Source organism: Ammospiza caudacuta, chromosome 18 (genome assembly GCF_027887145.1).
Source record: "Ammospiza caudacuta isolate bAmmCau1 chromosome 18, bAmmCau1.pri, whole genome shotgun sequence".
NCBI classification, from domain to species: domain Eukaryota; kingdom Metazoa; phylum Chordata; class Aves; order Passeriformes; family Passerellidae; genus Ammospiza; species Ammospiza caudacuta.
In genome coordinates, this window is record NC_080610.1 from 5,710,820 (window position 1) to 5,737,786 (window position 26,967).

The 26,967-nt window shown below is 46.7% G+C and overlaps 2 protein-coding genes across 4 annotated transcripts in view; one reads left to right on the forward strand and one right to left on the reverse strand.

Moving 5' to 3' along the window:
- CIT (citron rho-interacting serine/threonine kinase) overlaps window positions 1-15,690 on the forward strand; it is a 68,351-nt gene extending 52,661 nt beyond the window's left edge. For both annotated transcript variants that reach the window (XM_058816422.1, XM_058816423.1), the window contains 20 exons: window positions 168-308; window positions 485-592; window positions 1,284-1,446; window positions 1,691-1,855; window positions 1,951-2,088; window positions 2,974-3,154; window positions 3,385-3,476; window positions 3,767-3,871; window positions 4,738-4,907; window positions 5,862-5,942; window positions 6,140-6,275; window positions 7,471-7,610; window positions 8,464-8,556; window positions 9,803-9,911; window positions 10,031-10,159; window positions 10,826-10,906; window positions 11,512-11,590; window positions 11,709-11,906; window positions 12,751-13,054; window positions 13,737-15,690. In XM_058816422.1, the coding sequence (XP_058672405.1) occupies window positions 168-308; window positions 485-592; window positions 1,284-1,446; window positions 1,691-1,855; window positions 1,951-2,088; window positions 2,974-3,154; window positions 3,385-3,476; window positions 3,767-3,871; window positions 4,738-4,907; window positions 5,862-5,942; window positions 6,140-6,275; window positions 7,471-7,610; window positions 8,464-8,556; window positions 9,803-9,911; window positions 10,031-10,159; window positions 10,826-10,906; window positions 11,512-11,590; window positions 11,709-11,906; window positions 12,751-13,054; window positions 13,737-13,760 (2,637 nt within the window). In that variant the 3' untranslated portion in view covers window positions 13,761-15,690. The remainder of the gene's footprint in view (window positions 1-167; window positions 309-484; window positions 593-1,283; window positions 1,447-1,690; window positions 1,856-1,950; window positions 2,089-2,973; window positions 3,155-3,384; window positions 3,477-3,766; window positions 3,872-4,737; window positions 4,908-5,861; window positions 5,943-6,139; window positions 6,276-7,470; window positions 7,611-8,463; window positions 8,557-9,802; window positions 9,912-10,030; window positions 10,160-10,825; window positions 10,907-11,511; window positions 11,591-11,708; window positions 11,907-12,750; window positions 13,055-13,736) is intronic.
- Window positions 15,691-18,103: 2,413 nt separating this feature from the next.
- On the reverse strand, window positions 18,104-24,922 carry PRKAB1 (protein kinase AMP-activated non-catalytic subunit beta 1). Of its 2 annotated transcripts, none has more exons than XM_058816676.1 (8): window positions 24,872-24,922; window positions 23,874-24,042; window positions 23,306-23,472; window positions 22,313-22,406; window positions 21,507-21,621; window positions 20,185-20,318; window positions 19,665-19,733; window positions 18,104-19,581 (listed from the first exon to the last, which is right to left on the reverse strand). In XM_058816676.1, the coding sequence occupies exons 2-8, from the start codon at window positions 24,030-24,032 to the stop codon at window positions 19,504-19,506; spliced, it is 816 nt and encodes a 271-aa protein (XP_058672659.1). In that variant the 5' UTR covers window positions 24,033-24,042; window positions 24,872-24,922; the 3' UTR covers window positions 18,104-19,503. The 2 variants fall into 2 exon arrangements, with proteins under 2 accessions (XP_058672659.1, XP_058672660.1); XM_058816677.1 differs by lacking the exon at window positions 24,872-24,922 and adding an exon at window positions 24,463-24,700.
- Between the last annotated feature and the right edge of the window lie 2,045 nt (window positions 24,923-26,967).

The following is a 26,967-nucleotide window of genomic DNA, read 5'->3' on the forward strand; positions in this document are numbered from 1 at the left end:
AGAATCTTCTAGAGTATTGTCATTTTCCAGTTCTTGAAGAATTGTATGTTTATTTATAAGTTCTGCAATGATGATTATTTTACAAGAGTGACAACATTTAATAGCTTTTCCTTGCAAACAAGAAGACAACAAACCCAAAACCCTGGCCTTTGTTTTCCTTTCAACAGCAGGCAAAGCTGCAGCAGCAAATGGATCTGCAGAAGAATCACATCTTCCGCCTGACTCAAGGTCTGCAGGAGGCTCTGGACCGAGCAGATCTTCTGAAGACTGAGAGAAGTGACCTGGAATATCAGCTGGAAAACATTCAGGTGAGGGTGAGGAAGCAGGGCAGTGCTCTGCCTCATTCCCTGTGAGGCTTTAGGATGTGATTTACAGTTTGTGTGATACTTTCTTTAGGGTATTTTTTAGTTCTGTTTTGCTATCAAGTTGTTTGTTTGTTTCTTCTGTTAAGATGAAATTTCTTGCATCTGTGTGTGATTCACAGGTTCTCTATTCCCATGAAAAAGTGAAAATGGAGGGCACTATTTCTCAGCAAACTAAACTCATTGATTTCCTGCAGGCAAAGATGGACCAACCAGCAAAAAAGAAAAAGGTGGGTGAAGAAGGTTTGAGAGGCATGGAAGTGAATGGTTTTGTAATTAGTTATGTGCTGTGTATTCTTAATATTCTGTTTTATCTTCCTTTGTGTAACAAAATGTTGTCCTCATTTAAGACCATTCTGAGTTGGTGAACACAAACTTTACTAGGCAGAATGTGTTCTTTGTGGCTTTTCTGGTATTTAGTTATTCCTACAACATTTAGGTTACAACCCAGTAGCTACACCTCAGTGAAGCTGTAGGAATACAGAATTTTAAGCATGTTTTTTTAATGCTAAGTATGTATATGTGTACAAACTTATTGTGTACCAAGAGTGGTTGTCCTTTAGTCACAGCATAGGATGGAGCAGTCAGGCAACGTGACTCGTGTCACATCTTTGTCATAAGCTGTTCTGTCACTTTGAATGAAGTAATTTAATTTTAACCACATATTTTGAGATCCTCTGTTTAGATGCTTTCAGAGACTCCAGGTGTGAGTACTAACAGGTAATGTATGTTCCTCTTTAAATTAATCCATATCTTGACATTTTTCTCTCCAGTGCCAATATGAACTAAAAATCCATCCTTACACATAACAGAGTTGCCATTAGGCCCTCTGGCCGGACTGCCACTAGCTAGTGTCACTTTGCCTAGGTTAAGCCATCTCTTGCTAGGAGTTAGGAGTTGTCTGTGTGTTTCTGTTGCTAGGGCCTGTTTAGTCGGCGGAAAGAGGACCCTTCTTTACCCACACAGGTTCCCCTGCAATACAATGAGCTGAAAGTGGCACTGGAGAAGGAGAAGGCTCGTTCTGCTGAGCTGGAGGAGGCTCTACAGAAAACACGCATTGAACTCAGATCTGCTCGTGAAGAAGGTAGGGGTTAACAGAAAAGGTGGATCTGGAAGGAGGCACACGTTCTTGGTCTGAAAATGTGCCTTTAATTGTGTGCCACTCTAGCAATAATTAAACAACATATGTTATTACCACTGCTGTGATGTTACAATAAAGCTACACTTGATTCTGTGGGCTGTAACTGCAGACTGGTCACACAGAGCCCTGCTAGGAACCAGAGTGCCACGTTGGTCACATTAACCAGGGACATTTGTCTTGTCTGTAGCTGCTCATCGGAAAATATCGGACCACCCTCACCCCTCCACGCCGGCCACAGCCAGGCAGCAGATCATCATGTCTGCCATAGTGCGCTCCCCTGAGCACCAGCCCACGCCCATCAGCCTGCTGGCTCCACCCTCCAGCCGCCGGAAGGAATCCTCCACACCTGAGGGTAGGCTTCTGCTCACCTCCTCTTCTTCTTCCCCTGCAACGCCATCTCTTTACTGATGTAGTTTTCACCCTGCTGATGATCTGTGTCCCTCGCAGAGTACAGCCGGCGCCTGAAGGAGCGGATGCACCACAACATCCCCCATCGCTTCAACGTGGGGCTCAACATGAGGGCCACCAAGTGTGCCGTGTGCCTGGACACCGTGCACTTCGGCAGGCAGGCCTCCAAGTGTCTGGGTAAGGGCAAAACTCAGCACAGCTCGGGGGGAGGAGAGGCATCATCTCGGAAGGTTGCAGTTTATTGCAGTCCTGATTCACGTGAAAAGTTTCTGTTTTGGCCTGCACATTTGAAGAATGAGTTGGAGTTCTTTAGTTCTTGGTCTCAGAGTTGTTTATTGTTTCTTATCTATAAAAATTTTTCTCCTGCCCTGCCGAGGTCCGTCCAGCAGGACAGTTCCAGGCACACTGCTTGCCCCTGGGGCGATGTTATCTCTTTATACTACAAATTATGTATAACATGTTTACAATTACTTTCCAATACCTATCACCTATGTTAAACAGTGAGTGTCTACTCTAAACCAATCCAAAAGTGCCACCATCACAGCAGAAGATGGAGGTAGAGAAGAAGAAGAAGAAGAAGAAGAAGAAAGGCTGGACACACCCAAGTCCCTCCATCTTGTCCCCAAAACCCTCATTCTAAAAACCCCAAAATCTACTTTTTCACCTAGTGATAATTTTATTATTACACTATTTAAACTTCTGTGGATTTCAGGTCTTCATACAAAGCTGGTAATTTGCTCCATGGGCCATAATCAAACTCACAGGTGTTCTGGACTGTGTGCCAGGGTCTCTGAGCCCACTGGCAGGGGTCCTGGAAACTCTGGGACACCCAGAGGGATGTTCTGAGTTCAGAGAGCATCACCCATCTAGAGCAGGGAAAGAAATGACAGTGTGAAGACTCTGAAACTACTTGATGCAAACATTGAGAAAACATCATGATTTGGAGTGGAAGGGGAACCTTGGAGAAGCTGGGATTTGTGTGTTAGAAGTTGAGGCAGCTGTGTCATGATTGTTTTCTTTTTTTTGTCATTTAACAGAAGTTTTTCCCTGTCCTCTTGTCAGAATGCCAGGTGATGTGTCACCCAAAATGCTCAACTTGCTTGCCAGCTACTTGTGGGCTGCCAGCAGAATATGCCACACACTTCTCGGAAGCGTTCTGCCGGGATAAGATGAATTCCCCTGGCCTGCAGCTGAAGGAGCCAAGCACCAGTCTGCGTCTGGAAGGGTGGATGAAAGTGCCAAGGTACAAACAGGACTCTTGGTGCTATGTCAGGTGCTGAAATATTTGGCCTGATATTACCCTGGCTCTTACAATGAGATAATTAAGAAAGGCCCATTACATGGGCATTGCAATTACCACCACTATAATTACAGTTGCTACTGCTGAAATTTCTCTTTTATAGGAGTTGCATGCTTGCTTTATATAGAATCCAAGCAGAAAGTCCAACATGGCTTTGTGCTTATTTTCCTCAGGAATAATAAACGTGGGCAACAGGGCTGGGACAGGAAGTATATTGTCCTGGAAGGAACCAAAGTGCTCATTTATGATGCAGAAGCAAGAGAAGGTAACTTAGAATTTCTAGCAAGAACATATATTTTAATCTTCAGATATTGTTTGGTGGGTTGAGAGGCCTAAAGATTATTATTGTTTCCTATCGCTGTACCAAATTTAGCTAAATCTTCAGTGATAAAGCAACATTTTTTTTTCCTAGACTCTTAGCCATTTTATTGGTTGGCATGTCATAATAATCCAGCTGTGAAAACATCCAGTGTGCATCCACTTCCTTTTGCTATCACAATTATTTTCTTGCTGCCTGTTTGTCTGTTCCTAATCTGTCTCCCTATTCTGCTGCAGCTGGACAGAGGCCTCTGGAGGAATTTGAGCTCTGCCTTCCTGATGGTGATGTAACTGTTCATGGAGCTGTAGGAGCTACTGAGCTTACCAATACAGCAAAGACAGGTGAGAATATTACGTAGATCAGGTCAAATGGATTTCATCTGGCTTGCCATCAGTTAGCCTTGTTTGGCTGAACAGAATTTCCTCCCTCGAGCTTTCATTGTGTAATGCTGTAATTTACCTCCATCTGAATTAAGGGAGTAGCTGAGCACTCCAGACCTAGTTACACCCAGGCTGTTGCTTCTGTCGTGGTAGAACTGTGGTTAATATAGTCATCAAGCCAAATGGAAGTAAATCTTAAGAGATCTGTAGCATAAACACTCACTTTATTTAAATTTCTTCTCTATTAACTGTGATGTATCATAACTTCTTCCACCATTGTGCTCTGACCACAAAGCCATTAACTTAGAAATGCTGTGGGGTGTATACAGTCTCTTATTATGAAAAAATGTTGATGTGTTGATTTGTATGTACTGAAGAGAACTGATGGATAAGATTCTGTATGTCTTGACTGTTACATTAAAGGATACAGACTGTTAAAAACAAAGGTTTCCATAACCAGTTTTTACAGATTTTCCTTAATCAGTACAGGGAAAACTTTAGTCAAGTGGCTGGTTTTGTTTTGGTTTTGTTTTGTTTTTTTTTCCCCACAATGGAATTTCTTTCTCTTTTGAATAAAAGGCAAGAAATTATTTTTGTTGAGTTAAAGACAGCCTTGTATGTATGGATTGCATACATCCAGCTAATATTTAGGTGTAAGTAGCTAGCCTGTGCAGGACCTGTAAAGGAGAAACCAATGTGTAAATTGCCATGGTACGTCATGATAAATACAACTTCTCTCCAATGAGGCTGAAAGGTGTTGATTTTAAGTCCACTGACAATATTCCAAAAACTAATCTAAGTCTTATTCTATCTATATAACATCTCAGATGTGCCATATATCCTAAAATTGGAGTCTCATCCACACACCACTTGCTGGCCTGGTAGAACACTCTACCTGTTAGCACCCAGCTTCCCTGACAAACAGCGCTGGGTCACAGCACTGGAATCAATAGTGGCAGGTGGGAGAGTTTCCAGAGAAAAAGCTGAGGCTGATGCTGTGAGTATAAAAGTTTCATTTAATAATAAAATATTCTGGGAGGGAGCAGAGTTTTGAAAAATATTTTTTCGGTATTTGACATACTGAGGTTTAACTGAAGGTAAGTTATTGCTTCTGCCTTTATGATTTGAGCACCAGAAGCCAGTTCACTGTGAGAATGATGCTGTGTATTACAATACCCTTCTTTAGACTTGGGGAGTGTAGTAAGAGAATCCCAAAATATCTCTGTAATTCCAGCAGAGGAAGGAAGAGCAGTTAGGACATTGCTCATAAGGTACCACATGGAACTAGCAAACCTTAAAAGAAGCAAAAACTCCCTCCCCTCCCATTCTTAGAGAGCCAGAGGTTTTATGTTTCTTGCTGGGGGGAGGTGTGTGTGGGTGTGTACTTTTTAATTTAAGTTTTATTCCTAATAAGAGGTTATACAGATTTGTTTAGGTTTTGGATAGCCTTTCTCACACTGTTACACTGATAACTCTATTTTCTGACAAAGGGAGGTTGGATTCTGTGGCATTGCATAAGAGAATTAGCTGTGGAGGTAGGGAATATCTGACTGCAGGAAATACTCTTTTTTCCTCAGGCTCACATTTCTTTTGTATCTGAGAAAAAAACATGCTCCCACCAACATTTATACTTTTCTTTAATCCTTCCCCTTGGAAAATTCCACTGCTCTGTTTTAGGAGGTTGGGGAAAATGGAAAGGATAGAGACAACAATAGGTTCTGCCTGAATTTAGGATAATTCTGATCAGTTTGCCTTACTGTGTCTAAAGTAGATAAAAGTTTACTAATTCTTTTGTAGGAGGCATCCCTGCAACTTTTAGCTTTCTGAGAAAAAGAAATCTATGCCAATCTCTTTGCCTGTCTGAAATGATGACCTTACATTGTTAAAATACCCACAGATAAAGAGATGAAGATTAACTCAACAAGAAAAAAATTATTTTTGTCATTTACAGAAACTGCTGGGGAACTCGCTGCTGAAGCTGGAGGGTGAAGACCGTTTGGATATCAATTGCACAATGCCCTTCAGTGACCAGGTAATGTTCATGTGCACTTGGTCTTTCTCAGAAGTGGATAATTGATTCAGGGAAATGGTATCTTGATTGCAATATGTGTAATTATGCACTTGTTTGTGGGTTTGATTTTTCTCTTCATTGCTGAAGAGTATCACCCAAGCTGCTGTTGGAGCATTCCTTGTTCTCCTCACATAGAGCTATTTTTTCCCCTATTGTAGGTAGTGCTGGTGGGTGCTGAAGAAGGTCTCTATGCCCTGAATGTACTGAAGAATTCCTTAACACACATCCCAGGAATGGGAGCTGTCTTCCAAATTCACCTCATCAAGGATCTGGAGAAGCTGCTCATGATAGCAGGTACAGGGCTGTGTGTCCCCTCTGGCCCTGCAGTGGCTCTGTGCTGCCAGGTCCTGCTTGCCTTTGGGTTTGTTCCAGGCTTTTGTCTGTTTTTTTTTTTTTAATCAGCAAATTGGCAGGAATGCCTTGCTGTGGTTAACACAGTCCTGTCTGAGGCTGGCTGGTAAGGGATGGTGTGAATGAGCACTCAGTTAAACCTTCACAAGAAACTGATTTCAGAGCTGAGGGAGGGAACAACCAGAGACAAAACATTTCTAGGTTAGAGGTCAGTTGTCATTTTAAGTTCACTTTAAAAAGTGCTGAGCTAACCAGTGAACATCTCTTCCTAATTATTGCATAACCTTTTTAATGTAATTAACCATTTGAGGACCACTATGTGATCACTGGGGCATAGGGCCAACTTTTACCCTCTCTTGCCCTGTAACAAAGCTGGGACTCCTGTCATGATTTAAGATTTCTTTATGAAAGGAATACCAGCTTTAATCTCTCCATCTGTGGTTTTCCAGAGATAATCCTTCCCACACGGATGTAGGCATGCTGAACATTAGGCTGTATCTTCATCTGAAAGCCCAAATTATCAAGTGTCTATATGACATTTGCAGGGAATGAAAAACAAATTCTTTCCTGTTCTGCTAGTTTTGTGGGTTTTTCCTGGTAAAGGTTTAAGATGTCCATGGTCTATTTGTGCCAGGGTAGTAGAGAACAAAGCAAATCTCACACATAATGAGAAAGCTGTGTTAGTCTGTCACTGGGCTTCTGAAAGGAAGTGACCTTGGGCTGTAATGCAATTCATTAGGGCAGTTCTTGGAAATCCCTTGCCAGTTTTGTTGGCACAGAGTGATTAAAACATCTTGTACTTGAAGAAGTTCTGAAGGGCAAAATGAAACTTCCTGGCTAATTTTGAATAATGTCTTAATGAGGCCACAATTACTGTGTACTGCTAGACTTCAGCAACACTAATAATCCACACAGGGAATGATTGCTCTCCTGGTGGATTTGCTGCCTGTTGTAGGGTTGGGATTTTGTAATTTTTCTGTTTCAGTTTGAATAGGAATAATATGGAATGAATTCTGCTTGGTACCTTGTGACTGTTTCCACAGTAACAGCCTGTAACAATGAGCTGCTGCTTAGGTAAGACTTTTGTAGTGAATAGGGAGTTCTCCCTTGATGAAATGCACCCTTTTTTTGTTTCCAGGAGAGGAGAGGGCTCTGTGTCTTGTTGATGTAAAGAAAGTGAAGCAGTCCCTAGCCCAGTCTCACCTCCCAGCCCAGCCTGATGTCTCACCAAATGTCTTTGAGGCTGTCAAAGGATGTCACCTTTTTGCTGCTGGCAAAGTAAGTCACAGCTCCCTCGTGCCCCCAGACCACCCCTTAGACTGCTCTGAGTTTAATATTAACAAATCAGCATCTTTACTCCACTGGCAACACATCCAAGGTCTGTATTCTTGCTCTGAATATTTTTCTTCAAATAAGAATGTATGGGCTGAAGAGAGGCTGAGCTGGAGACAGAATGGGGGATTTGCTGTTAATTTGGATCAGTTCAGCCAGGATGCCATGGTGGTATAGCCTAAACTGCTAGACAGTAAGAAATCCAGCATAGCATGATACTACTGCCTCCTCACTATTGACTACAGTTTTGAAGTTTTTAATTAGTGAATTATGTCCAGTCTTTGTTCTTGAATATCATGCTTCCAGGTTAGTAAATTTCCTTAGGTGTTTTTGTCACTTTAATTCTAAACATTTACACAAATTACTGGTTTTAGTATGGAGCATTTAACCACAGCAAAAATTCTCATTAACAATAACTTCTCTGGACTACTTTGGTAACAAACTGAGCACCACTCATTTCAAAGTGATGCTTAAGATAAGTTTCAGGGGTTAAAATGTAGACCTAACCTATTTCAATTTGTCAATCCCTTTTCTGTGCAAAACCTTCTCATATTTTATTAACGTCTTTCAAGCATAAAAGAAATCATAGAAGCCATTTAAATTCACGTTCTTTTTTGAGAATGTGAAGAGGCTTTTCATTATTTCATGCATTCACAATAATTACCCTATTAATAAAATGTACTTGCTTATCTCTGCAAAGTTCTTTTTGTGGCAAGAGGTTCTCAGATCTGTTTCACATGCTCAGCAATAGAATTTATTTTATTGCTGTCCTGAACTATGCTTTTTATCTTCCTCACAGGTTGAGAACAGTCTTTGTATCTGTGCAGCCATGCCCAATAAAGTGGTGGTTCTGCGATACAACGAGAGCTTGAGCAAGTTCTGTATCAGAAAGGTGAGTTTAGTAACTCCCTGCTCTAGTTGAGGTTAATTCACATTGTGCTCTAAGCCTTTGCTTTGGAGCAAACATCTAAAACCTTTCTGTGAGCATGAGAAAATTCGTTTGCTAGCTAAAATGATAACAAATTGCACTGTGCACTGACTCAAAGTGGAGTAGGCAGCAATTTCCTTTAAAAGAGTTGGCATTTTTGGAGAGATGCAGAACAGAACTGTGATTTCTTTGAGATATTGGGCTGAGCTGTAACCATACCCTCAGAGATCTCTCCTCAGGACAAAAAGTTTAAACACCAGCTGCCTTAAAACATCTGGGACCCAGAAACTCGTGTTCTCTCCTATGCACAAACTAAAGGATGTTCCAGTCAAACTACACCTCCCTGGGTGAAAGCCCCTGCAGGTGACTTTGCAGGCACCTCTTCATTTTCCAGTGTGACTGAGGCTGCTGGAGGGAGCAGTGGGCACAGCCATGCAGATCTGGCCTCCTCAGGAGGAAAGGCATGACTGACAGAGATCTGGGCACACCTGGAATTTCTACAAGCACTGCAGCTGACACCAACTTGTGCTCACACTGAGGGTCTGCAGCCCTTCCTCTGACAAGGGCTTACATGCACAACATGCAAAGGCATGTTTTAGAGGGCAGGTTTTCCTTATCTCCACTAATCCAGACAACTGAATTTAGATCCTAACAAGATGGCAGCAAGCCCAGAATATGCTTTCTTTTCTGCCAGCAAAATTTCCAGATAAAGTAGGATTTATGTAAGGAATCTTGTCCTCAGAAGATCTGGGAATCTGAGCATTGTGTCAGGCGAACCTGCAGAGTATCCCAGCTCTTCAGTCAAAAGGCAGGTCCTGGTGGACAGCATCTCTCTATCATGTACAAAGAAGGAAGGAAGGAAGGAAGATTGGCTGTGGTCTACAAGGGAGCTGCTCATTGCTGCTCCAGAAATCTGAGCTGCAGAGCAGAAGAATATCTTCCAGAACAGTGTATTCTTCCAAAAGGAAGAGAATCTCTCCAGAGGCGAGTTGATATACAAGTCTACATTCAAGCATCTCTTCCAACAAAACAAAACTTTCTTCTAGGAAGAGTTTTTGTTCACATGCTTTTGAAAGACTGCTGGGTCTTTGAGATTGCCACCTCTCCCTTTTGTAAAGATAAATGTAGCAATATCCAACTTTCCAGACTCAGTGTTATCTGTAAGCTGGTACAGGGGACTAATATCTGTCTATGCTGTCCTTTTTTGCAGGAGATTGAAACCTCTGAGCCTTGCAGCTGCATCCATTTGACCACTTACAGCATCATCATTGGAACCAACAAGTTCTATGAAATTGAGATGAAGCAGTACACACTGGAGGGTAGGAGATAATTCCTGAGAATGCTCCAAGTGGCTCCACAGGTTCTTTTGTAAAGCTTTTTGAAAGCAGTTTTGAAAAAAGTTGGTGCAAATCAAAGCCTTTCTCCATTCTCTTTGCAGAGTTTTTGGATAAAAATGACCACACTTTGGCCTCTGCTGTGTTTGCTGCTTCCACCAACAGTTTCCCAGTCAGTATCATCCAAGTGAACCCAGCAGGGCAGAGGGAGGAGTATCTGCTGTGTTTCCATGGTAAGTGGTGCATGGATGTGCAGGTGTTGCACTACTCCTGTTCTCTGAGCTGCAGAAGGTACCCAAATGCTGTTGAATTTTGGACAACCTGCTTTGGTTTAAAAGTTCTCCATGCCTGGTGGATCAGTTTTTGCACAAGATTTCTGTGCCTAAGGGAAGGACTGCAGGTAGTGTGTAAAGTGCAAACAGGTGCTTGATTACCCTGATAAGATGTTCAGGGGCTCTCAGGCTTGGGTTTTGTCTGGTTTCTGTGCAGACAGATGAGACTTTTTAACCTTCTGGTGATTAAATAAGAGAGGGTGTTATTTTTTTGGATAGCTGCTTCTGTTGCCCTCTTGTATACTGTCATGGGAATGCACAAACCTTCTAAAGCCCTCTAGCAGTAATTTTGGGTGAGTAATGGGAGGAATGTCATCACCTGCCCAACTGTAGATTAAATAATGACCTTAGTTTAGCTGGAACAGAGACATGGAATCACAGCACCTTTTGGCCTGGCAGTATTCCTACATCCAACCACTTCCATGGCATTTAGAGTAATTCATGGCAATCTGGGATTTGTAAGATATCCCTGATAAAAAGCATGGGAACAACTGCCTTTGTCCCTTCTGAAATAAATGAATAAAACTCAGGCAGATGCTCATGACCTGATGTGGCTTCTCTTGGCAGAGTTTGGTGTCTTTGTGGATTCCTATGGAAGACGCAGTAGGACAGACGACCTGAAATGGAACCGCTTGCCCTTAGCTTTTGGTAAGTGTTGAGGGAAAACCCCTTGGATTGTGGAGATTATTGAAACAGGAAAAATCCCTGTGGAATGGGTACTCTGCACTCAGCCCTTCTGTCTTCTTTTCCCTTCCCAATTATTCCAGAAACTATAGAGCTTTTTCCCACTATTTAAGCTTATTCTAAATCCAGATGGCAAACCCTCTGAAATATAAGCAATTTAAGGAAAACTAAACTGAATTCCATTTCCTCTATGTTCCTGGTCCGACACTGGCTATTGGAATTTTTATCAATGCTCTAAGTTTCTGAAACAGTGAAGAGTATATGAGGGCAGCATGGCTCCCTCAGGCCTTTTGCACTGCTTAATGGGATTTTGTTCAGTTAATAGCCTGGCTTTAATGCCTTTTTCATGATACTTTGGTTAGTAAAGTCCTTGAGATACAGTTTCAAAGCACCAATTCTTTAAACTTGCATCTCCCCCTATACTGATGGTGTCTGTGTCATTACATATAATGTATTCCTTAGTTTTCCCACAGGGCTGTCAGCCTCTCTTGTGCTTGCTGTTGTGTTTTAGAAGTTTTTAATAGAGACTGTATTTTGTGATTTTTCCTGCCTTTGCACTGCTCCTCCAGCCTACAGGGAGCCCTATCTGTTTGTGACCCACTTCAATTCCCTTGAAGTGATTGAGATTCAGGCACGAGCTTCTATAGGGTAAGTGGTTCTCTTTTCATCTCTTTGAGCAGCCTGTTTTGCAGAAATATATGGACTTGCCAGGAAAAGGTAGTACTGTGCTGCCACTGTAAAGACTTTTTGCTGCAATTTTCCCCAGGACTCCGGCACGAGCCCACTTGGAGATCCCGAACCCGCGGTACCTGGGGCCTGCCATTTCCTCAGGAGCCATCTACTTGGCCTCCTCCTACCAGGACAAGCTAAGGGTGATCTGCTGTAAGGGCAACCTGGTGAAGGAGACCAACAATGAGCAGCAGCAGCCACCACAGCACCACAGAGGCTCCTCTGCCACGCGCAGGTATGGGGACATCGCGTGTCATGGTGACAGTGTTGGGGTGTTACAGTCCCTGGGTGCCTCAAGAGCAAACTTCCCTCCTGATGCCTTTTGTGGTGGGCTGCCCTTGTTCTGTTCTTAGAGCCTAGTGACTGTTACTGTAATGCTGTAATAGAGTCACTAATGGCTTAATATCCACAAGGAAACAAACATCAGCTCTAGATGGGGATAATCTCCACAAATGCTTTGTGACCTTGCGCTGGTTTGCTTTGATGTTGTGATAGAGCTCTGGCTTCAAAGCTTTTTGAGCTCAGATACTGTTGATATGACACTAAACACGGCTTGGCTGTAACAAGATGTAAAGCAAGAGCCCCTTTCTATCAAATAATGGGTCTGCCTTAGAGAGATTAGTGCTGGTAAATTGTGATGTGATATACAGGTAATTAAATGCTTGGGCTGATGGTGCCACTGTGTGCACAGGAAACTGAAATTGAGGCTTGTAGTTCATCCCAGCCTGGCCTAAACATCCCTGAGCTACAGAAAATTGTGTGAAAACACATTTATCAAATTTTAGTGTATTTTTATATGGAAAAGCATATGGCTGGAGTGTATGAGAAGGTGTTGTGTACAGAACAGGCCAGAGAACATGACTTACACTGGCAATTCATTAAGGCACATTGCCAGCGTGGCTCACGTGATGGATACTCCAGCTGCCAAAATACCTCTGCATTTTCCATCTTGCCTCAGGGAGGGGCTGATGCTCCTCACCTGAAGGGTGCTGGGGGAAAAGTTACATTTTTGCTAAAAGAAAACGTGACAGGAGGTTTTTGTCACTCAGCGGTTCGCGTCAATTATTTTTGAATGACAGCAGCCCGAACAAGAGAGGCCCCCCCACGTACAACGAGCACATCACCAAGCGCGTGGCCTCCAGCCCGGGGCCCCCCGAAGGGCCCAGCCACCCCCGGGAGCCCAGCACCCCGCACCGGTACCGCGAGGGCCGCACGGAGCTGCGCAGGGACAAGTCCCCGGGGCGGCCCCTGGAGAGGGAGAAGTCGCCGGGGCGGCTGCTGAGCACGCGCAGGGAGCGCTCCCCGGGACGGCTCTTCGAGGACAGCGGCCGAGGCAGGGTGCCTGTGAGCGGGGCCAGGACTCCTCTTGCTCAAGTCAATAAGGTAAGGCAGGAGCCTGCAGGAATGTCTGCTCTCAGGGAAGGGCTTGGAGGTGTAGTGCAGAAGGGCTGGTGGCACTGGAAAGCTCAAGAGCAGATCAGATCTCACCCTCCTGCTCCTCAAATTCTGTTGGAGCACAGCCCACATGGTGTCAGTCATTTACTGGCCCTGTGACCACCAGCCCTAGGCTGGTTCTGGCACTGCAAAAGCTGCTTGACCCTAGAAGGGGATGAAAGCAATTGGGCATTTACTAGCAAGTGATAGAGGGCTTGAAGGGGAATAATAGCTGCAGCAGGGAACGTGGGAGCCTGCTGTGCTAAGCTACGTACAAGGCCGAAAGGGCCCAAACATTGTTGGCCCATTCAGGCTCCTACAACCTCTAGCAGATGGAGTAAAACTATCAAAGAACCTATTCGACCATCAACATCCTCCCCAATCTTATTTATCACAACCCCAATACAAGCCTTACTTCTAGCAATCTCAACCTGAACCCCATTGCCCCTTCCATTCCCCTTAGCAGACCTTAACCTAGGCCTACTCTTCCTATTAGCCATGTCAGTGTTTGTGGATGACAGGAGCCCTGGCTCTGTGGCAGCAGCAGGTGATGAATGTACTGCTCCCACCACCTCCTGCCTGGAAGAGAAGCACCTGTGACTTGTAACTTGTCCTTTTATTTCCCTGCCAGGTCTGGGACCAGTCTTCAGTGTAAGTCTCAGCTAGACAAAGTTACTCGTCTTGACCTGCAGGAAAAAAAGGAAATATACTGAGTATATGCACTCCATCTGTCTGCAGCCCAGCTCCCAAACAGCATTCCTGGGCCAAAGCTCGCTCCGCAGCGGGAGCCGTGACGCTTTCCAAGACCGTTCGCAGCTCAGTTAATTTCTCTGCACTTTCCTGCACTCCTGTTTTTGCACTTTGTACTACTGTTACTCTTTCAAGCAGTTCATGAACTTTTTGTATCCACTTTAGTCCCTAGTAGTTCATCCAGGAAATGGGACTTGTGTCCTACCCCAGGTCATCACTGTGGTTAGCACCCCTTAACAGAGAGTTGGTCAAAGTTCTGAGATGTGCTGGGAGCCCCTGATGGCCTGGAAACAGAAGGGCCAAGGTGAGTGAGTCTTTCAATAGGAGCTGTGGTTGGATGTTCTCCACAGAACACATGAAAAATTTCTTCTGATTAGCCTGTTCACCTGCCACTTCTGAAAGTTATTTTGTTCTCACTAAAATCGCTTTAGAGCAGCTCTGATGGGGAGGGAAGAACCCTGCTTTAACCAAGCCCCCTGCCCGGCCCTGAGACAAAGTGCATTACCTATAAGCTACTGGGTTGTAAGACTTTATCCAGGTCTTCTGCATGACAGTTCACTGCATGCTGCTGCACCATCACTGGCTCTCTCCTTTTAGGTTGCTTTGCTGAGTAGTGTATTGTACCTCACTTGTAAATTAACTGAAACCTTTAGATTACGCTGCAAATAGCCGTTAATTACTCTGGAAATTTGGCACCGAAGAGTTAACAAGCCTTATTCTATGACAAGAATCACAGTCACACTTGTGTTCTCCTCTCAGCACTGGACATGGTCTCTTCAGCAATGAGTCCTGCCAGCCTCAGCTCCCCAGGGGGAGCAGCCCGGGCTGGCTCCTCCCGTGAGCTGTGGCTTGTGGTGCAATCAGATCTGGTGTCTTGGCACAGGACACCCACAGGGAGCAGCTTTGGCAGTTGCTGACACACCTTGGCTTCCCCGTGTCTGACCTCGAGCCTTTTATTGCTTCCTATTCTCTTTTGCTGTGAACATGAAGCAGAGAGCAAATGATTTTCAAAGCAGGTTTTGACCATTCACTCTGCAATAGCAACATTCTAAGTGAACAACCATGTTCTTTACAACTGGAAAGAGCAAAACTGCATCCAGTCTTCGTCCCTTGGCGCCACACTTAAAACTTCTGCTAGTCCCTTGCAAGCCTGTGCTAACCTGTTCTAGAAACCCATCAAAATTCCAATGCCTTGTCAGTGTCCCTTGGCGAGTTTCATGAATATTGTATTCTGTTCTCTTGTCTGTTGGGTTATTTTCAGTCAGATGATTTGGCAGGAAATTTGCTGAAAGTTTTTGTCTCCTGGTCTGAATATTTCGAAAGGTCACTGAGATCAGTCTTTAAATCTTTGCATCTCATGGAAGATCTTCAAGACCTCAGAAATGGGCTTGTTGAGTCCTGAAAGTGTATATCTTGTGTCTTGTTCGTGAAATGCTTCCTGCTATAGAAATAGCTCAAAGGACTGTACATATTTACAAGAAACTTTATATTCGTAACAAAAGGGAATTGAATTGGTTTCTACTTTTTTATTGTAAACTGTGCGTTTTTCAACACTGGCTTTTTGTTTTACTGGTGGTTGTGGACAGCCATCCTCAGACACTGGAGGGGCCTCGCCTCAGTCCTCCTGCTCCCATGAAGAAATATTGTAACATTAAATTGCAATTGAAGCTTGTTAGCATAAATGAGGTTTTAGGTCTCTAAAAGTACAGGATTTTTCTTCATTACCTTTTTATTATTGACAAGGGAGGGAACCAGAGGGACAGTTCAAAGCTCCACCGGGAAAGTATTGAACTTTGTTGTTGAACAATAACCAAATAAAACAAATAACTATCTTACCTGGCATGGTGAAATGACGGCTTCCTTCTCTCTGGAGTGCCCCTGCCCCTCCTGCCCCTTCCCTGGCTCTGGGGAATCCTCGGTGTCACAGCTGACCCCAGAGCAAACCCTGGCAATATTCAGCATTTAATACTCTTCATTCCCTGAACAGTAGCATAAGTGGCTTCACAAACCCCAGGCATGTTCACATGCACGGACCCAGGTGGGTTTTTCCAGGTGCTTCACTAGAGCAGCAGTCACTGCAAGCACCCACACTCAGTCCTGCCTCACCTGTGACAGGGGCAGAGCTGAAGCACCTGTGAGTGTCTGGGAAAACAGTCTTGCCCTGGTAAGTGACCCCACACATCTTGAGCTGGAAAAAAGGCTTCTTAATTAACAAGAGTGTGATCTAATGACAGGTTTGGGACTTATCCCAGCAGTGTACTGGGAGCAAAGTGGAGGGAGGCAGTTCCTCATCCCACTGCTGTAAAATGCTGGTGCTTTAAGGCCTAATAGCTGCAACTTTAAAAAAAGACCATTCACAAATCCAGTCAGATTGAGTACAACCTGCAGTTACTGTACAGCTCAACTTACACCTGCTGGGAAAACTTGCTAGATCAGACTTAAATGTAAATACATCTATTTTTAACTGAACTAGTTTTTACAGGGGCTGAAGTATTCTTTCACAGGAAGAGGTTTTTAATATTCACACTGCTGCCTACAGTAACTTAATTTGTCCTCCTACTGTTGAGTGTTTTTGGTTCTGTGCACATACCCACCCCCTCAGCCCTGAGAAAGGGCTTGGTGGAGGCTCTGGGGGTGGGTACCCAATGGCTCCTCTTACAATTTGGTCTACATGACATTCTCCATGAACATGCTCTCCATCAACCCTGAGCTGCTTGATTTATCTATTGTGCCTACTATGATGTATATGATGAAATGCTGACTTGTTCAATGTTCCTTTATTTCTTTTACTGTGCACAAACAATACTTATTTAAAGCTCATTGTTGCAGTCCTATGATGCATGATCCGAATTGTAACAAAACTAAATTAATCCAGAAACTGGTGGAGTAAAAAAAAATTATTTATTGAGCTTTCTGATTCCCAAGAACCCTACACAAATCCATGTCAGCTTGACCCCCACATGCTGTGCTGAAATTCAGGGGGTTGGGGAGGGCAGGGAGCTCTTGTTATTCCTGTACTGGTTTACTCCAGGGTCCCCAAAAGTGACTGTAACAAAAGCGTCTGCATCTACCTTTAAAAAAATGTGCTCTCCTAGCAACAGCCAAGAATAAACATAACAGCACAGACTGTGAGCTGTGGGTGGGGAATGTAAGTGAGCTAATAAATCCAACTCTTGATCCAGCTTCTGCCTTTGGAGGGATTTGATTCATCCCATAGCAATAAGGGAACACAAAGTGATTAATTCATTCACCTGTCAAGCAGAAAATGACCCAGCAAAAAACCCTAATGCAACACCCCAAAACCCACCCCCCAGCAAAAACCAAACCAACCACCTTTCCTCTTCTTCATCCTGCTGGAGAGAAAGGGCTTTGGGGGGCTGAGGGTGGCAGAGGCTTACCTGAGGAGATCTGTGGCTCCTGGCACTGTCACTTGGGGTGCCAGCTCACCTCTGTCACTGCTGCTTGTGGCTGGGGAGGCCTGGGGACAGCTGGGCTTGGTCCCTGTGGGGAGGGAAGGGTGGAGCAGAGGGAGGGTCCCTCCTGCAGGCCCTCCACAGCCTGGGGCCCACCCTGGGCTCCCAACCTTTGGGGCTGCAAAAGCTGATGGTGCAGTGGTGGCTGCAGTCTCTGTACTGAGCCCTCTGCCAGCTGACACAGGGCCAGGGGTTACAAACAAAAAATCAAAATTAAAAATCCTCAAGCTTTCTATACAGCAATTTTTCCTGTCCTGGGGTTCCACCATAACTGGTGCACTGTTGAAGAAGATGGAATGCTCTGCAGGTACCAGCACTGAGCACACACCCCACAGCCTTGGCATTCCCTGGACACTGCAGAAATACAAACTGTCACAGATTGTCCCTCACACAGCTGGACCTGCAGAGTCACCCTGGTGAGGACAAAGGCTTGGGGAAAAAGGTCTGCTTGAAGTGGCTGCTGGAACAAAGAGAAGCTGACAGGAGGCTTAAGAACCATCCCAAGCTTTCCAGCTCTGCTGCTGGAGCTTTTAAATAACTGGACTCTTGTCCTTCCTCTAAACTTTACATCAGAAATAAGCATGAACACCTTGGTCTTGTTCACTGACTGAGTGCAAGAGGAGAAAGTGTTTCAGTCTGCATCATTTAATGAAAAGCTTGTACAACCCACCAAGGCATAAAACTGCAATCAGGAAATCACATGTAATAACAAAATAACTCACTGAGGCAAGGTTACCACAGGAGGGAAGGGTAGTAACAAGACAAGTCACCCACATCTCTTGAAAATGTTTTATTTGTTTCTAAAGAGGTTGAAAACAAGCAATTCTGTAGTTCAGAATACTAAATACTATCCATAGCACAGAATGAAGAAAGAGTTTTCAGAGAAAACCATTGCACTAGACCCAGATCTACTCAGCTACTGAAGATATTGCAACAAGGCTGGTGAACAGACCCCAGGCTGGCAAGGCACCCTCCCACTGTGGCTCACCCCACGCTGGCTGCTGCAGCTCTGTCCCCACTCTGAGGCCTCACAGACTTGTGCAAAGTGCTTCCCCCACGCTGGGAGGGGCTGCTTGTCATTGGCACAGGCACGGTGCCCCAGGCACCACAACAAGCACACTGGCAGCAGGTTTGCATTAATGTTGCATTTGTTTTGGGATAAAACAGGCTGTCAGCACCAAGGACAGGCAGCCTGGCATTACTAGAATCACTTAGAAAACAGAAACAGAATAAAAAGTTGCCTGGCTCCAGCCCTGGGCACAGAGGGTGCTGCATCCAGCACTCTGCTGACACTGAGGGGTGAGTTTGGCCACTGGACACAGGAGACTTACAGTCACCCTCAGGCTGTTACTGAGGGACTCATCCCTAAACTGAATCCATCTATCTCCTTCCTCTCTCAGCTTAAGGAAGTCCTCATCAGTGACAGCAAGAGAAACCAGTTTTCCAAAAGCAGATTACTGCAAGACACAGTTATGATTTACAGAAAAATCCAGCCATTAAAAACAATTGTCTTTACCAGAAATTCCACAGGGGAAAAGATGTATTTCAGTTCTCATGAAGAGAAAAAACTACAGAGCTATTCACAGTAGAAACAGTGCACCCCACTCTACCGTAAAATAATAATGAGCTTGTAGTGATGATTATGTTGCTGATTTTGCCCAGAAAAGGCTGCTACAAAATGATCATCAATATTCACACTTACTTCAGCCAGGCAAGTTTGGAACTTGCTACTGAAATAGTGTTTGATGAGCAATGGAAGCAGTAATGAGCCTGCTTTTGCTGAGTGTTATGCTCAAATCAGATTCCCCAAGAATCCTGAACTTTCCAGACTTTGGGCTGGCAGACTCCCAGTCTGCCTTGCTGCTAAAGCTCTTTGATCTCTTGCTGCCCTGACATTATTCAGCCTAATTAAATTGGTGGTTTTTTAACTCAGCTGACAAGGGGCACTGACACCTTGGCCACCTGTCTGGGTGCTGTGAAGCTGCCATTTCCAAGAACTTCCGCGGTGGGGCTAACAAAATAAGGCAAATACAGGAGAACCTGGAAGTCTCAGGAAAAATATGAAATCAGAGTTTGTTTGCTACAGCACAGAGCAGAAGTACATTTGGTTAAGTGAAGCATTTTTTTCTGAGACTGCACTGGCCCAGAACAATTGGTCACAAATGACTGTGATGCTCATATTGGCTTGTACAGCAAAGTGGTCACGTATTTCTTCTTGTAACGGTGTGTAGCACTGAGCACCATCACTCCATCCTACAGGGGAGGGAAAACAAGTGAGCAAGTGCCACGGCCAGACACCCAGGCTGCCCCTGGGCACGACATGCCCTGGCTCTCACCTTGATGGAAAGTGCATACAGGTGGTTCAACATGACGTGGTTGGGCTCAGGGAGCAGAGCGGGGTCACACTGCAGAGAACAGGGACAGTGTGACAGTAACAGTGTGACAGACAGCGTGACAGTTCACTCCTCACAGCTGAGGGGTGACAAGCAGCATCTGTGACCAGCCACTGAGTCCATCACAAACACAGTCACCATTTCAGAACAACCCCAGGGTAAAACCCTCTGCATCCTCACCAGCACCATGAATCAGACTGATTATCCCTCATGTGCTTCTGGTGTCTTAACAGTTACCAAGATTAAGCTTTTGGACATTCTAGTTTTCCATTTTAAAGACAGTCAACGAGAAAAATAGAATTACTTCAGATGAATCCTTGTGGACATATATAATAAGGAACTCACCAGCATAATAACTTCTCCTAAGGTTTTTCCTAAGCTGTCCCATGCCCATATCCAGATTTTTCCCCACCTGTTTCCACCCTCAAGGGCATTATTTAGCGAACCAAAGTGATGCACTCACAGAAATGCCTGTGTCCTTGTTCAGGATGACCTGCAACAGGTGTGGGGGGAGAATGGGGGGGGATTTAAAGCGCTCCTCTGCCTTGCAGACATAGGGCTCCTGGTGGTATGGTCCTGGGGGTGAACTGGACAGCTCTGCCAGAGATCAAATGGTAAATATGGTAAATATTTCATCCTGAATGCTTTGTGAGAACATCTGCTCTTTATAGGTACATGCAGCCTAAAGGAATCAATGGCACTTAAGTACAACTGCAGCAGCTGGTGCAGTGCCAGAGGATCAGTCACTGCCCAAGGGGGATTTAAGGTGCCCAAAGTCTGACTTGGAAGGAGCTGTGAGGTTCTGGGCAGCAGAGTTCTGAGGGCACAACTGCACTTCAGAACTTCTCTGTCACCTCTGCCCAGCACTTCTGCTAGCAGCCCACAATGCAGGCTGCCCTACAAGGGCAAGGACATGGGAAGCACCTGAGAAAGGCAACTGCTCCCCCCTGCAGGCTGGGCTGTGGGAAGGGCCCTTCCAAGTCTGATCAGGGAAAGGAAACACTGCTACAGCCTGTGGGGGAAGGCATCTGCTAGAATCTCCTCCTGGCCTGCCCCACAATCACACAACACTTCCTCCAAAAAGGCTTTGTCCAGGGCAAAGTCACACAGAGCAAACACACCCAAGCACACCTCCTGCCCCAGGCTCAAAGGTCTGCTGAAGGAGGGTGGAAGGTGCTGCCTCAGTCATGGCCTCCATCCCTACAGAGCTCAGCAGCCAACAGGGCAGGGCTGACCTCAGACATGGCTCAAGCTAAACCCCACCTCCCTCCTATTACACTGGAACGTGAAACTGAAGGCATTTTTGTATTATTCTTAGGTAGATAATTTACACTACACTGTGAGGATACTCCCCAGCCTGTGTTATGACTGAGATGCATCTAATTTCTCCCTGCTAAAGTGCAACCCCTGACCCCCTCAGCCACCTCCTCAGCAGAGAAGACTGAATTAGGAGCCGTGCAGGCTGTCAACGTTGGTTTGATGGGGTAAAGCAGAGACTGATGCACCAGTGACTGCCCTAAACCCAGCCATGCACACAGCAGGGGCAAACAAAGTTACTGAGCACCCAGGGCTTCCTCCTCATCAGGTCTGTGCTGCTTTGTCACAGGCTTCCTCCTCTGTGCATTCCACTTTCTTCCTTTGGGCATTCGTGATTCCTGCACACATCCCAGGGCCTGACACAAGTGGAGATTAATCTCTGCTGGAGCTTTAACTCAGATAAAAAGGGAAAATGCAATTTTGAACAGCTCTAAAAAATGTGATGCAAAGTTACCAGTGAGCTCATACCAGACATGTCTGAACACTTTTGGGAGTCCACCATCAAAGCATCAAACACTTCAAAGTCAGTTTTCTTCACCTGGATGATGTTGTTGACAGTACCCAGCTGGCTGGTTACTACTGGCTGCCAAAAGACAAGACAGAAAAACCAGAATAAAAAAAGCCTGTGGGACTAATAGATTCTCAGAACTGCACAATTAACATTACCAAGAATGAGGTACAATTAATTTTGAAATGTGACAGAACCAGATGTGAGAAGAGCTCAATGAGTGTTAGGTTAAGAGGAAGTGCAGGATTTTCAGGGCTGGGAGGGGAAAATGCCAACTGAACCTGCCAAGCCCACAGGGCTCCAGACAAGGCAGGGGTCAGTCTGGGCTGGAGTCACCTGGAGTAACTCCAGCTCTGGACATTGAGCACGTGGGGAACTACTGGGCAGGCTGGGGTTAAAGCTCTTTTTATAGCAGAGGAGGAAAAACAGGCCTGGTAGATTTTGGCACAATTACTGGACTGTGAAAAGATCTAGAGCAGCAACAGCAACATGCTGGCACAGAGAGCCAGGAAGGCACAGCAAGCTCTGGGCTGCCAGGAGTGCTGCAATGCTCTAAAAGGCAGTTTGGCACTGGGCAAGCAAAGCTTGGCATCACTTATGAACCAGTGGCCAAGAGATCCTGTCCCTCGTTGCATCTCCTGCCCTCTGAGCTCAGGCTGATGCTGCCACCCAGGCCAGCAGAAACCTCTCTGTCACCAGCCTGAACAGCCCCCTTCTCCTCTTCAGATGCCTCAATCAATAAGCAGAGACTCAAAGCAAACTTCACCTCTGCAGGATCGTGTGTCCACTGCCCATCCACGAGGAACTTGTACTGGTGCTCTCCTTCTGGCAGGTCCAGGATTGCCACAAAGTTATTGTGACTGGAATTCAAGACAAACAATCAGCCCTGCAGAATTCTGAGCAGTGCCTTGGTCTCTAAGCTGTGACACACACTGTGACACAGAGCAGAAGCCTCCTCATGCAAAACCTTAAACAGGCAGAGAATCTCTGATGCAATCCAAAGGCAAGGAATCAAATGATGATTAATGCTCATGATAATTTCCTCTGTGACAGTGAGTCCCCCCACACTCCTGACATCCCATAACTGGCACTGAGCTTTTGTAAAGTCACTCTCACATCTTCATGTTACTTGTTAGCACGGGAGACCTCATTTATCTGCTGATGGAATAAGATCAGCTTTCTCATATTTCCCTGCCTTTCAGTATTTGCCATCATAAATTGCATTTCCCAAATGCCCATGAAATAAATGAACAATGAGCAGATAAAAGCAGCAACTCAATACTTCTGGGTTACTTTGGGTCTGCAGAGCTGCTGCTTGGCAATTTCCAAACTCTGTGAGGAATCAGGGCTGTGAAGTCCCTGATTCTTCAGAAGGCTTTAGAAGCATCTCAGAAAAGCTGAGTAACACTTGATGCTGCTCCAACAGGCCTCTGGGCCCTCTGAGCTGGGCAAAAGCCACTGACATGGCAAGGATGTGTCACAGACACTGTGTGTGATGGAACCAGCTCTCCTTTCCCTGCTCCAGGCTCACAGCAGGGACAGTTTGGGGTTATCTGTGTGCTGTGCCCAGTGAACTGACACAGCTCAGCTTCCACCCTGTGCCATCCAAGAATGGAGAAGCCACTCTGTCATCAGGGGCAGAGGAGAGAGGCAGGACAGTGGTAAACCCAGCCCAATCCCATCTCTGAGCTGCCCACCTCCCTCATGGCTCTGAGCACTGCCAGTCCATGGGGAACACGCTGCAGCAGCACTCCCTTACCTCCTTGTCAGAGGAATCTTACTCCAGTTGTTGAAGGACCCTGACAAATAAACCTCCTTCCCCCCTCCAGTCCAGCGGAACACCGTAGGCCGAGCTTGAGTGGGGGTTTTGTCATTCACCTCCAGGTCCTGCTGCCAAGCTAGAAATTCCTCTTTCTCCAATGGAGCCTGCAAGCACAATGTCTCAATCAAAAAAGGTTCTTTCCTGCCAGACTCAGAGAACCTGTGCTGTACTGAAAGCTTTTTTTGCCCTCAGGCAGGATTCTCTAAGTTTACTACAAGCAGGTTTTGTCAGATGCAGAATACAAAATGCATTTCTAGATACTGTTCACAAGTTCATTTGCACAAATTCTGCAAAGGTGTTGAAGCCTTCCAAATCTGCAGGAAGAGTGGAAGGCAAAATAATGCTCTTCCCTCCAATTATACCTGCTTGAACACCAATTCACTCTCTCCTTGGCATGGGAAGGAAGGGGGATGGACAGCTCTGTGTAAACTCAATGACAAATCCCTGCAGGTTCCAAACAGCCCCATTCCAAGCAAGCAGTGCTGGGAGAACAAACCAGCAATACCTTCATTTCCTCTGGATGGAACAAGTCTGCATCTTCAGGGCTGTCCATGAGGATTTTGGGTCTGTCTCCCTCCTTGGTGGCTCCTCCTGAGCTGTCCCCTCGGGTGCCTTTGTGCCCATGGCGCTCCAGCCCCGCGCGCTCGCTGCTCGTGTTCCCCATTTCCGTGGATCTAAAGGAGCAGGGAAAGCCGGATCAGCACAGCACTCCCACAGCTGGAACACCAGCAGGCAGGAAAGGAAACTCATCAGTAGCCTTGGGCTGTGCTTTTGAGTTGAACAGCCTCAGAAACGTGATTAACCCATTGTGAAGTGACACCACGCTCTGAACAAAGGCACTGACAGTTTTTAGCCTCTGCTGCTGATGTTCTACATGAGCAGCTCTACCGGAGCCAGCCAGGCAGGGAGCTGACCCAGCAGGTCCCTGGCACACAGCACGGAGCTGCTGTGCCCCCGCAAGCCAAGGGCTCGATCTTTGCCTCCTGCCCCCCGCGCACACAGCGCTGCACCTCGCCAGCTGCAACACCAGGGGAACTTTCTGCTCCAAAAGCAGCCAGCCTGAAATGTGACCGCTCTCGAGTAAGTTATCTCACCCTGTTGAGGATGCTGAGAGCAGCTGAGGGGGGCTCTAAACAAATAATCACAGAATGGATGTCCCGTGCTGAAGGGCCCACAGGGACCACCCGGGCCAGCTCCTGGCCCTGCACAGACACCCAACGCTCCCACCCAGTGCCTGAGAGCGGTGTCCCAGCGCTCCTGGAGCTCTGGCAGCCTGGGGGCTGTGACCGCTCCCTGGGACGGCTCAGTCCCGCTCTGTCCCCGCTCTCCTCCGGGAGCGGCAGCGCCTGCAGAGACCCAGCCCCGCCTGGGTGTGCACGGAGGGGGCCGCGGGCGCACCGGGACTCCCGCGGGGCACGGGGGCCCAGCCCGGCCTGGCAGCCCCGGGAGCGCGACCCCGGGAGCCGCCGCTGCCCTGCCCAGCCCCGCCGGGCCCGCACCCACCGCCCGCCGCGCTCCCGCCGCCGCCGCCGCGCTTCCGCTTCCGCCGGGCCCGGCCCGCGCCCGCCGGGGGGAACCGAGCCCGGCGTTGCCGTTCCGGGCTGGCCCGCGCTCCAGGGCGGGCTCCATGGTCAGCTCCATGGTGAACTCCATGGGGGCTCCATGGGGGGCTCCATGGTCAGCTCCATGGGGAGCTCTATGGTGAACTCCATGGTGAGCTCCATGGGGTGCTCCATGGGGGGCTCCATGGGGTGCCCCAGGGCAGGCTCCATGGTCAGCTCCAGGCCAGGCTACCCCCGCGCCTCCTCAGCCCCCAGTGCTGCCGGGCACGGCTCCGTGCCCGCCCCGGGAGCCGCTGTGCCCCGGGCAGTGCCTGAGGGCAGTGTGGGAGCCTCGGGCAATGGTGCGTCCCTGAGGGCGGTCAGAGCACGCAGGAACAGTCAGCTCTGGCGTCTGAGGAGGTACAGATGGAAGGCCAAGTCCTTAAATGATAAATGTTTCCCAACTGAAATGACACTGATACATTTCTCAAAGCATTCCCCACTCACACTGTCTGGTTTTACCCTTGGCTTTCCCCCAGCTGTTACTGGTTTTTTATTCCCCTTTCCTCACTGCTACAGTGCTGCGGCCTGCAGGTGTGTCACCCTTCTCTTTACAGGTAAATTGCTTTTTTGACATTACAAATAGAAGCAACCTGCACAGAGACAGAAGGACTCCTACCAAATGGAAGCATCCACACACTGTACCATTGTGGGATGAGTTCTGCCGGGATGGCTGTGCCAGTGCAGCGCTGGCTCCCGCTGTGTTTCGGGGTACAGCTGCTCCCTTTTTGCCCCTGGGGTCGAACACCCTGCCCAGGACAGGCTGCCAAGGCTGCCAGGGCAGTGTGTGCAGGCAGCTCTTCCCCAGCCCTGCACACAGCCCCTGCTGTAAAATGCAGCTGCTGTTATTTTGACATTTCACACTTTTAGTCCTCCTGAATTCTTGTCTCCAACCCCAATTGTTTTGTTCTCCCCAGTTTTCTTGGCCAGCACTGTTTGCAGCACAGGGTACCTTGTCTTGCCCACCATTTGCCCATCCAGGACCATTGTGATGATCTGCACAGCAGCCACATAGACCCACTACAGGCCACAGTACCTTCATCTGGGGCCTGGCCTTTGCAATGATTTTTGTTTTTCTAGAAACCGCAGAGTGGTAACAAACTGCAGGGTAAGGCCTGCTAGCAGATCATAAGGCTGTGGTAACTACTCTGTGGTAGGTACAAGCATTCATTTTAAAGTCTGGTGTTAAAATGTGATGGTTCCCCCTTCCATGGTGATGAGCTGTGGGATCTCAGCACCTCAGGATGGAGGTGCAGAGAGGCCGAGACCACCCTTGGGGGGCTCGGGAATCCTGGAATGTTGCCAGAAGTGTCTGGTGGCAGGATTTTGATCCTACACAGGAGATGAGACCTGTATGAGGGCTGGGAGGAATTCACTGGGTGAATGGTGAAGGGATAAGTTAGTTAAAGTGTAGAACACAGGGTTTAGGATTTTGGTACAGGGGGGTCTAAAGAAGTAAGATGGAGGAATTGGGGCGTGTCCTGTCCTTCTTCTTCTTCTTCTTGGCCTCCATCTTCTGTGGTGGTGGTGGCACTTTGGGATTGGTCATTATTAAAAGTGCACCGGTTAATAAGAGTAGAAGGTATTGGGGAGAAATAGTAAATATTGTATACGCAACTTTGAGTATAAAGATAAGTGACCGCCCAGGGGGCTTGCAGTGTGCCCATGGCTGACTTGCTGTGCAGACCTCTGTCGGGCTGAAAGAAAATCTTTTAGATAAACAATTAATAAACACCGAGACCGAGACAAGATCAGAAGTCTCTCCTCGTTCTTTGAAGCGTCGGCTCTCCAAGGCCATCCCTGGGCCTTTCCAGGCCACCTAAACAGCAACAGCCTGAAAACCCGACAATGAGCCATCCGTGGGTGTGCTCCATGCCAAAAGCTCTGGGAACTGCTGGCCTGTGGACAGGACAGAGGCCATGGACAAGGCATCTCAGCCTCACTGTGCCTTCTCCCTGTTTTCCCTGTGTCTGCTCCCTTTCAGGACTGGTTCTTATC

What these genes read in the sequence shown, in the direction of transcription:
- PRKAB1 (XM_058816676.1), bottom strand. Translation starts at nt 24,032, where the DNA reads ATGGGGAACACGAGCAGCGAGCGCGCGGGGCTGGAGCGCCATGGGCAC. An exon ending in TCCATCCAGAGGAAATGAAG is followed by an intron (nt 23,473 to 23,873) that starts GTATTGCTGGTT and finishes TTGTGCTTGCAG; the next exon opens with GCTCCATTGGAGAAAGAGGA. An exon ending in AAAGTGTTCAGACATGTCTG is followed by an intron (nt 20,319 to 21,506) that starts GTATGAGCTCAC and finishes GATCTCTGGCAG; the next exon opens with AGCTGTCCAGTTCACCCCCA.